The 11,303-nt window shown below is 39.4% G+C and overlaps 1 protein-coding gene across 2 annotated transcripts; it reads left to right on the forward strand.

Moving 5' to 3' along the window:
- Nucleotides 1–1,938: 1,938 nt before the first annotated feature.
- On the forward strand, nt 1,939–5,321 carry LOC111265991 (uncharacterized). 2 transcript variants are annotated; one of them, XM_022843092.2, is made up of 2 exons: nt 1,939–2,087; nt 2,760–5,321. In XM_022843092.2, the coding sequence occupies exon 2, from the start codon at nt 2,963–2,965 to the stop codon at nt 4,430–4,432; it is 1,470 nt and encodes a 489-aa protein (XP_022698827.1). In that variant the 5' UTR covers nt 1,939–2,087; nt 2,760–2,962; the 3' UTR covers nt 4,433–5,321. The 2 variants fall into 2 exon arrangements, with proteins under 2 accessions (XP_022698827.1, XP_022698830.1); XM_022843095.2 differs by lacking the exon at nt 1,939–2,087 and adding an exon at nt 2,114–2,449.
- Nucleotides 5,322–11,303: the final 5,982 nt, after the last annotated feature.

The following is an 11,303-nucleotide window of genomic DNA, read 5'->3' on the forward strand; positions in this document are numbered from 1 at the left end:
AATCCCTCGCCTCGTTTCGCTAAAGACACTCTCCTATCAGGAACTTGCTAGCTCGCTCAGGCCCCGAGTCGCCGTTAGTCCGTCACTCTACCAACGATAGCGAAGCGTCCCGCTAGCTGGCTGCCTGCCTGATGGTCGTCGTAGTGCTCTTTTCCAATGGCCGCGATCGATGCCCGCCAAGCCAGCGGTCCCCAGCCCGTTCCACGAGACCCCTGGAGTCCCCTACATCCTCATCTTATCCCACCCTCCTCCAACGAACAGTTTCTACCCCCCACAGAAAGGCGTACAAAGACACACGGAGATAAGCACCCCATACTGAGGGGGAACAAAGTGGTTTCCAGTTGGACGGAACTCCTCCCCCACGCCTTGACCGTACACAAACGGCGCTGTCGCAACCTTGATCTGAGTGCAGTACCAACACTTAGACGCGTTTGTGCTTGCACCGTTCAACAAACTCGAGTGCGGCTTTCTATATCACGATTGAGTTGAATAAAGGTAATTTTAAGCTGACTTCATTTTAAGAATAATAACTATTTTATTAATGTTATGTTTGTTTGTTGAAAGAGAGAGGAAGAACCGGGTTGTATCGGTTATTAGAGTGTAGGTAAGGCGTATTGTACTGAAGCCAAACCGCAGGAGGATACCGGAGAAAAGGTGAAACAACCATCCTTTCCACTGTGGAGCACCGCAAACTTCACTCGGAAATCAACGGCGTGTGGATCAGGACCCACTGTCAGACTGACCTGATCGTCTTAGATTTGTTCGAAGCAATCTGCGATAATCATTACATTACAATGCGCAGATTTATGAATACGTAGGGACATATAATGAATGTATATTTGCCATGCCTTATAACAGTGTACCTTTGAAACAGCTTTTTAAAAAAACAGGCTTAGGTTAATATTTATTTCAATCATGTACATTATAATGCATTTAGCATACGACTAATAAATGAAATTCTGTCTTCTTGTAGTGAGCGGCATCATCATAAAGCATTATGTACGCACAGCGTCATATATAGACAATGAATATACTACGCAATTTGCACGAATGGAGGAAGTTATTTTATATAGACGGCAAGAGGTCACTGTTGTAAAATTTCTAGTCACACTTTTATTGCTAACAATTAACCACAAGCTGCAACAATAAATGAGTGGAACGTTTCCTTCAAAGGATGCTATTTTATTTTAAGGTTTGGTGAATTTACACGGAATCGGTTATGTTCAAATAATAATAATTCGTCGTATTTTAGTGTTATAGTCCTCACTACTTTTTCGTGAAGTGGCTAGAAGTGTCGCGTCGTTCAGAGAACTATGATTGAACGCCTATTGAGTAGAAAAAACGATTGTATCTCAATTACATCAATTAACATACGCAAACGGAAGAAGCTCACCTTTCTTGAGGTCTAGCGCAATTATAAAAAAGAAAACAAGTTTATTGACCGTATTACGAGGATTACACGTTTTGTCGTAGGCAATGAAAAACCGACACACGTAACCTAACCTTCGCTCAGTCCAGTACGTGATATTTTGGTGTGTTGTTCCCGTTTATTCCACTCAGTTGTAAGGTTTGAGGCATGTAGATAAATGAGATTCTACAGACATATGCAGACAATTCTTGAATGGTATCGGGGATTTGTAAAGCACCAGGTGGTCCAGTCTTACAGGTAGAACTAAACTTAGTCGCCCTTTTACCTGTCACGACTGCCATGGGGTACCTCACCGAGGTATTCCATGGCAGTCGTGGAGGAAGAGGTTAAAATGTCCATTTGCGTAGTTTTATTACAAATGGTGGAATATACTTAAAACCTTAAAACCTAAGAGCTCGTTGGATCCTAGCCAAAAGCGCGCTTCAAAGGCCCTATGCGACCATCTCCGAGTTCCGCGATTTATAGTTTATCGCACGGAAGCTTGTCACAGTAAACATCCCGCTACCTAAATACATGGAAGGTGCATACTCTGAGTAGTAGAATAAACAAGTGCAATCCGAATTCTAAAAATGTATTACTGTATATAATCACGTTAGTGCCAGTAATTGTCGGAGTAGTTGCTAAATCTAGTCAATGATACTAATGCTGCCGTTCCAAGGTATGACAGTCATCCACGATTTCAGTGTGTGATCTTTTTGTCAAAAAAAAGAGGTCGTTCGAAATTCCAAGTGAATATATTCTACTACTTTTAGAATGTGAACACATAATATATATTTCGTGCAAGCGTGCATAAAGTGTTATGTTTTCGGAACGCGTGTCAGGATTAAATTAGAATTGGCTTAGATCAATGGGGCGCTTTTTGCGATACTTATCAAGATGAATACAAACATTAAAGCAGTTTGTCATTAAATGTGAAAATTGTAAAATGTAAAAATTAGACATTCCATCAGACGGCTGGGTCCCAGCACAAAGTGTATCTAAGTCCGGAGATAGATTACCACGCGCTCCCAAATTTAGCAGGTAAACACGCCACCCACTAAGCTATCTCTATTCTATTCGTTCTAACAGTATAAAAGCGCCTTTAAAAATTTCAGCAGTAAGGTATGTTTTTAAGTTGACTAGCATGCCTTCTTTAAAACACTCATTTATGGAAATGCGGTTCTCCAATGAAATGGAGAATGCCTAACATAATAGAGCATTTAGTTGTACGAAAACATTGCATTGCGCGAATTGGTCTGACAACCCCAGTACTTCTTTATCAACCAAGCCGTGCTTGCTTGCTCGAACGAAGAAAGTAACTGTGTTCTCTCTACTGTAACTGTGTTTTCAGGCTTCGAACTGAACGTTCATTAATTTCTGCAGCATGACACTGGCGCACTGTTCCGTTGACGTCGGTATGTGTTGCTGGCACTTTGAAAAGTCTAAAATAGTTCGCTTTGCACATAAGCTTTGGTCCCGATTTGGTGTGTTTTTACAACTACTATTCTTGAGTTGATTTGATGACTACCGCTTAACCTCATTCGATTACGGACAATGTCATCAGAAGTGGAGTCGGTACCTGCCGAAGCCGAAATTTTGGAAATGGGTGAAAAGGTGGCAGAAGGCGCCATTCAGCCGGTCGTCAGTGTGGTTAGCGGACAAGCCACAGGTGACATGGATCAGGAGTGGGTCACTGCCGCCGGGAACTTTTTACCTAGTGGGCAAGATCTTATTGTCGTGACACAGTCTCCGAACGGCAATGTCATTAGTCAGTCAACATATCGAAGTAGCGGCACGGCCACCGCTGGCGGTTTGGCCGAGGTTGATGATACGACCGAAGTTGTAGCCGTCCTCGAATCAGCTTCAAAAAAACGCCGAATGAAGACGACCCCTTCCGAAGAAGACGGCGCCCCTCGACTTAAAAGATGGTACCGTCAAAAGTTCTGCGAAGCCTGGACGCTCGATGAACGTTTCAAGGACTGGATTGCACGGGTATCTAACGATCCCTACAAGGCATACTGCCGCTTCTGCAAGGTTGAGTTAAGAGCTGGCAGCTCGGAATTCTTACGCCACATGAAAACCAAGTACCATAGTGATGTCCAGTCGCTAAACCGACAACAACAACAACATCACGCACAACAACCACAGACCGTGCCTCACAGTAAAGAGCTCTATTGTGTCCTCGAAGAACATAACAGTGCCCAGGATAATACTACGCCCATTGTGTCACAAATAGTGCAGTACGAAGGCAACAGCGTACTGATGGAGTACGGCGATACCCTGCAACAGCGCCATCAGGAACACGAGATTGCGACTACGAACTCTGCCGCCCATCCAGATGATCGAGGGTCGCACGTTGTTACGCAACAATCATCACAGCAACAGCAACAGCTGCTGCATCAACAACAATCTTCTCCTCAGCCATTAGCAGTTCATGGTCAGGCTGCAGTATCAGTACTGCATCATTCACTTCAATCACCGCGACCTATAACTAGCCAGCACGAAGACTGGGAGCTAACGCGATTACGGATCATGCGCCCGGCACCAGCCTTTCGGGGAAAAGCGTTCACCGAGGGTACAATAAAAGATATTCGCTTATCCGATTATTTAGGTAAATTTGTACTGTTGACATTTTATACCGACGATTTCAACAACAGTTCGATTGGCTTACTACAAGAGCTAATAGCCCATCACGGCGAATTTGCGAGGCTTGGCTGTGTCCTTCTGGCCGCGTCAACGAATTCCGTGTTGACACACAAGGCGTGGGCTACGTCGATTTCGGATAATTCGGCTAAAATCCCTATTCCGCTGGTGGCTGACTTCAACAAGAAAGTCGCGCTGGCATTTGGCGTTTACGATGAGGAAAGCGGTTACGCGTTTCCATCATCATTTCTAATTGACGCCCGTGGCTGTGTAAGACACATGATTATGCATGACTTGAGTAGGGCGATAGCTCTCGATGAACCGCTGCGGTTCCTTCGGTCGATCGTGAAGAAATCTGACGCAAATAAGGTCGATTTGTAGTGATCGTATTATTATATATTCTTATAATTGTATGCTGTTTATTTAAGCGGTTATCAATAGCGTGCTATCCTCTTTACCGTATTAATGGAATGATGATCGAAATGATTAGACAAACGCTTGAAGTATATACAATGTTTATACATTATTGGTAGCTGTTTTTGAAACAGAGGTACAAATTGTGCTGCGCTCGCTTGCTTCGTTTTGAAAGTTGCCTAATGAAAGTAAAAAATAACATGGCTTTGTAGTGTTCTTACATTATGATTCATTTATCAGAGCGAAAAGCACAGGCCGACGTTAAAAAGTTTTATACCGAATCAATTTCACCTTTATAGCCGAAATAATTTAAGGCTTGAAAAATTGACGTTTGCCTTGATTTTGTTCACGATGCGCCGCAGATCAGCATAGGAGAAAAACACTGTAAATATATTAGATGACAACAATGAAATATTCTAAGGATAAAATCTCTCCTGACTAATGTTTATCGTATAAAAATATTGGATGATTCTCAATACAAAAAGTACTACCAATGTAAAATTATATAAAGTGACATGATGTTATTTTCTATAAATTTTCGATTGTGGGCTTTGGTTTTTCAGACGTACGATGAAAGCCTGGAACTAAATTAATATCTATAGTACCTGGTTAGGTATCATCTGGTGGTATTTCCTTTGGGGATGAAACTTACCTCTAAATTAGCTTCCTGTTGCAGTAATTCCTGTATTTTAGAGTTCCGATGTGGTGCCACTCTACAGCGGCCTAAAAACCCATATAATGCTGTTAATTTTTGTATTTAGCTATATTGAGTTGAGTAACAAGGTATTGAATGTATATAGTGTAAAATACAAGCGTATTATTACCAATAAATCTTGCCCGTATACATTTGTTCTAATTGCGATCCTATTTCAATCTATTATTTGATTTCTTGTCGTAGTCGTTATGAACAACCAAGTGTTGTTTCACATGTAAATAATATATGCAATAAACTCTGAAAAGTGTCTAAATAATACCGTTAACGTCAAAGCGGTTTACTGTTTTCAAAGCACGGAACCGAGATTAATGCAATAGAAACATTAAACACCCCCTAGTTATCAATACCTCTATTATCGCTAAAATGCGAATAAACGGCGAATATTTAGCATTTTTATACCTAACACCTTTCGCTGTGCTGATACCTGTCGTTTGAAAAGCACCGATCTAATCCGTTTCGCAATGCCTCACTAATACGATCTATATTTGGCTATACACGTAATACTACACCACTCAATATCTGTCATTACCGAACATATTTTCTCGGAAAAAAATACAACACGTAAAACTATCTGTACATCATATATTTAAACAGTTTTGAATGAGTTGTTAACCGTTTTGTTATTGTCGTTGTGGTTCTAAGCTACATTTGTACATCAGAGATAGGCATTCTCCCAACGTCGACGGAGGCGTACGTCTCAAGCGGCATTGTTATCTGCGCCTGGCGACGACAGTCCGTTTAGCAAATACAAGTACGTTTTATTTATTTATTGTTTATCTTTTTCTTTAACTACGAACGGCGTTTGTCTCTACAGCTGGCATTACCTTCGTCTCCTTCATCAGTTTATTCATCGTTATTTTCATCAATATGCTTCTCGTCATCTTCATCGTATCGCCTATCCTTTCGCTTAAACTTCGATGTCTGTGTTTAGCATGTTCATCGTTTGTTGTTGTTATCGTTGCTACCGGTAGCCTACCCAGCGCTCTGTCAATGGTTCCCTTTGTTTTCTTTTTTTCGCATGTGGTTTCTTGCAGGCGTACGCCCTCACCAAGCAAAACTCCCTGCCTCAGTTTGCCCAGAATATTATATATCGTTTGTGTAGCATCACTCCGACGACAAGTTATCAACTAATTACCCGTTATAATGCTTGCTGATCTTGTATTTTTCTTAACATAATCAGGCGTTTTTTCGTTGCCATGTTCACCTTCTCTAACTCTATTGAAATAGGTGGTGTTTAGCTTGCCATTTCGGAATTACTATTCCGCATATATGTTTCTCTACTCAATTGAACCACGATTTTCCGAATCGCTTACATATTATTTCATAACAATACTAAGTAAATTTAACGGGACTCTGCATTTTTTACAGTTCATTATTGTTTTCGAATACGTTTAGCTTCGCATTTCACACCTTAACAGCGGCTATTTACGTTGATGTTCATTTAGATGCTGCTTTCTTTCGTTTAGGTCTATATATGCTTCAATTTTATCCTGTTGTAGCCAATATTCGGATTTCTGTTAGTAATTTTTTTGCCGTGTTTTTTATTTTTATTTGGAAGTTGATGTTTGAAAATTAGAGGACTTTGCATCCTTTGTATATTATTATTGTTTTTTAATTGTTTGCCTTGACGTTGTCACGTTTGATGGCACTTTACCGCTTCAATCACCGCCAGCAGTTCCACCTAACAGATGGGCTATCTACTGGCCTATACTAAAGCTACACACTTTATTGAAGTTTCGGTGATTTTGTTTTGGCATTCTGCGTGTATTTTCGTCTTCTGCGTGACGTCATCGTGTTGCAGTTTGCTAACGTTTTCCAGTGCTATAGAATTTTTTCATATTCGGTGTCTTATGTTCTATCAATGCAACTCGAGTACGAGAATCAGTTGATTGTTTTTTCAATAGAAAATACATGGAACCGTGCACCATAATTTTTCTGTGCTTCTGTGTAATATGGATTCTCGAACTATCGGAATGCCGTGGACAACTGCGTGCACGTACGGTTTTTCTGAGCAATGCTAGTAATAAATGGTCAACTGTGTACTTTAAAATGTTCTAGGCAAAAAAAATGACACTTGTCTTTATAATATGTTACCAATATATATATATATAAATATATATATATATATATATATATATGAGCCCTTACTCGTATTCACCCATGTGTCTATCACGTAAAAAGTAGAACTATAGCGCAGACGTAACGGTAATGCTGTGTGTTGAAGTTCCTGAAGCTGTCTATATCGATCTATTGCTTATACTCTATTGGGATTTATATTGAATTGTTGTTGTTTTGGTGGCGTTCATCGTCATTTGTCATCTTTGTAATTTAAGTGTACATCAGAAGGGTGCCACTGAGCCCATGTTCCCTTCAAACGTTTCTCTTTTGATCAGGAAGCGCCGATCATGTGTATACGAAATAGTTTTTTCGAGCCTGCGCCCCAGCAACTGGCAACTTGTCAACAGTTTATCGGCAATTATTGTAAAGCGGTTTAATCTGCCTTCCAAGATTCGTTTGTGTATTAACATTGCTCATGTGGGAATAACTATCGCATTGTTGCATTGATATATAATTTGCTGTTATTAGAAGTAGGATTTCATTCCACAAACGAAAACTCATCTCGTTCGTTTATTGATTCGTTAACGTTTCTCTACACTTTTTTTCAGCACTCTCGCCAATAAGAAAGTTATATTTCAGCGCACCATAGATCTCAATTATTATATCTGCCAAAGTAAATTACCAAACGGACCAAAACGCCAAACTAGTATTCTCAAAAGGTAAATGTTTCTGCTCTCCTCTTTTGTTTGTCCTATTTGTCTGAGATTTATAGAATTGTTGCAAAATGACAGAAAAAAGCAGATCAAGGCGGGTGCACAAAGTAGCACTCCACTGAATCTGTTTAATCTAAATTCTCTTTTTGTTGTCTTCTTCTTACTTTTCTGGTTTTGTCTCTCCTGAGCAACTCTGTACAAATATCTAATATGCGGTGGACTTGTGCGGTCAACGTTTTCGCACACCCATGCACTGTAACTACAGCGAACAGCAAAAACATCGCACTTAAGCCACAGCCAAGTTTAATGACTGTCTGTTCCCACCTATATAGATATTGTAACTGAAAACACTCCCTAAACCAGTTGTTTTATGAATCAAACATGTGTTGCCAGCCACAATCTCGATATGAGTTATAACAGTACTATCATATAACCAAATGGTCAGTTTGTTGTATTTTGTCAGGTTGATACTGGGTGTGTCTCGCTTTTCGCTGCTGTATGCTCTTTTCAGCGTTCACTCAACGCCTTTTCAAAATTAATAAATTCGTTATTCGATCAATAGATCATTCATTACGGCGTTTCTTTCCAGTGTGTTCTGCTAGCTTGTAGTTATTGCCTATGTGTCAATCGGCTACCGTGTGAAAATGCATTATAACTATTGTCGGAACAGGTATTTTATTATTTATCGGTAACGCATAAATTAGAAAATCTGTCATACGCCTGCCGTCAAAATTCCTGCTAGGACTCGATGGTGGACCACACGAACCGAAACCGCCTTGCAGAGCCTTTCGAGAAACCTTTATCGCCTTTTTACTAGTTCAACCTCCTTAATTTTATAATATTTTAGTCTCATTGGTAAGGTGTCGAGGCGGTTATCATGGTGCTCTACGTCTTAACATGTATTAAGACTATGAATAACACGCAGTTGTTGTCATTGTTGCTGTTATTATTACCTCCGTGACTGTAACCTCTGCTGCATACTGTTGCGGCTCTGATTATTGTCGTCGTCGTCGCGTCGGTTGTCATTATCTATGAATTGTCTAACAATTAATCAATCACTATTCATAGTGTTTTATCATCCTTCTCATCATCATTGTCATATCTCTCTCAGTATCATATACGAATATATTATATTATTCTTATTATTTTCTAAGCCCTATAATAATTTTATTGACAATTCATCAAGTCATTAATTATTAGGTGTGGTAGTAGATAATAATGAGACCAGACAATACGTGCGAGTCAATTGATGAATGAATCGCTGAAATCACTTATTAATTCATTAGCTATCATAATCCTTATGTCAGCCCTATGTAACGTTGCAATAACTGAGGAATCTTTACATGCATCCATTATCCATTTTAAAATCGAAATTTCGACTAATAGAATACAACAGCTACTATCATTAGAATATAATATTAATTATCGAGGCAAATCATTACTCTGCATGGCCGAACGCAGAGTCACTCCGAATGGCCGCGCATTAGCAGATAATTTCACCTATTTAGCTATTTAAATCTGTTTCCTCTTTCCTTTTGCGCTTATATCTCGCTTTGTTGACATAAATGTATGAGCGTTTCTGTCTTTTGTGACAGCAGCAGCAGTAGAAATAGTGATCCTATGGTTCTTGTCATGAAGGTGACGATATCTTCGCGTAGTCACCGTTTTTGTTTCGAGTATGCCTCTCATACGGGAACCTGTGAGTATGTATGTGAGTTAGGTTGAACCTCATAGCATGTCACATTAGTCATATTAATGATGCGTCATTCATTCAACAATGATAGTCATAATAACCTTCATATTTTAATCAATCCACAATCAGGCTTGTATTGGAATGTGTAAAAGATTCGCTGCCCAATCACTTGTATAGATTCTTGCTTTGATTTTTTGTATGCTTTCATTCACTCCTATTGCACTCACTCGCCGACCTTCCGGAAGTTGCTAGATAGCCAATATTTTGTGTCCTTTTCAGTTTAAGCTATTATTATTATTCTACTTTAGACAGGGCGACGACAATACAACTATTGCCCAAAGAAAACAAACATCGCTTCAAATATTTGTTTGATTTTTCATTTGCAAAATATGATTTGATCGTATCTAGCGATCAGTTTGTTGAGACGCCTTAAATAATAGGGCGTCCTTTGTCATCAAAGGCCCTGCTTTTAGCGTTTACAATATGATGCCAAACAACTTGTTTGTGCCTAAGAATAGATGAAATATCATAGCGAAAGGATAATCTTACCATGTGTCAACTAAGTTGCTGCAATTTCACCTTTAAACGGCGCAATTAAAACCTAGTACTTGGCCGCAAGAAAAGTGTTTTTTCGTTAGCTGTAAAAATCACTTATAATAATTGTCATAGCCATTGCTGTAATATACAGATATTCATCAATAATTTATTAGAATGATCAACTAAAACTCGCATGGGCACAAAAAGATTATTTATCACTAGCGTTGCATCATTATTTACACCAAACAATTTTTAATTCTAACGGATAATATAAATATTACAATAACAGAAGGACCACATAGTCGTTGCTTCCATTGTTGAAACCATTGGCCTTGCAATCAGACCTCGTCGTCAATTAGATCTCGTTGCTTATTAACGCACACATACATACACTCATTGTTCTGTCAATGTCAACTTTCACTCGTCTTATATACATTTTCTTCTTGTCCGTCATCATTATCATTCATTCCAATATCAATTAATTGATAAACAATCAATTTATTATGATCAAAGCGGCAATTAATAAATCAATTAATAGCTTAAAGATTACCATCATCATCGTCGTCGTCGTCGTCGTTACCATACGTGTACCTCTGCATGCGTGAATGTGTGTGCACGTGTACAGGGAAGTTGAAATTTGATATAGCAACTTTGAAATGGTTGCTTTATAAAGCACTAACTGCTGCAGTTATAGTCCTATTATTGTCAATACCCAACAAACCTTCCATACGTGCCATTCCATTACTCACCTCATCTTTATCTCTCTCTCTCTCTCTCTCTCTATATATATATATATATATATATATATATTGTATTAATGTCCGTGATCACCACGTTGTTTGCACAAACGCAGTACTATCGCCTTTTTATGGGCATCAGCTTCTTTTTTTAAATATAGCATTTATCAAAGCACCTGCTGATCCGCTAGCCTCACAGTTATGCCTCACTCCTGCTTATTTTTGATTAATCATCTGTTTGTTTGTTTGTTTTCCGTCTCTTGTTAGCCGTAAATGTTTTGTTTTCAATATACGTGTACCAACCACATGAACTTCCTGCCTGTCATTCAAACGGGCTGCAGCCCGATCGCGAGCGCGGGTGCTCTCTCTCTCTCTCTCTTTCTCT

Source organism: Varroa jacobsoni, unplaced genomic scaffold (genome assembly GCF_002532875.2).
Source record: "Varroa jacobsoni isolate VJ856 unplaced genomic scaffold, vjacob_1.0 scaffold_1038, whole genome shotgun sequence".
In the NCBI taxonomy this organism is placed as follows: Eukaryota; Metazoa; Arthropoda; class Arachnida; order Mesostigmata; family Varroidae; genus Varroa; species Varroa jacobsoni.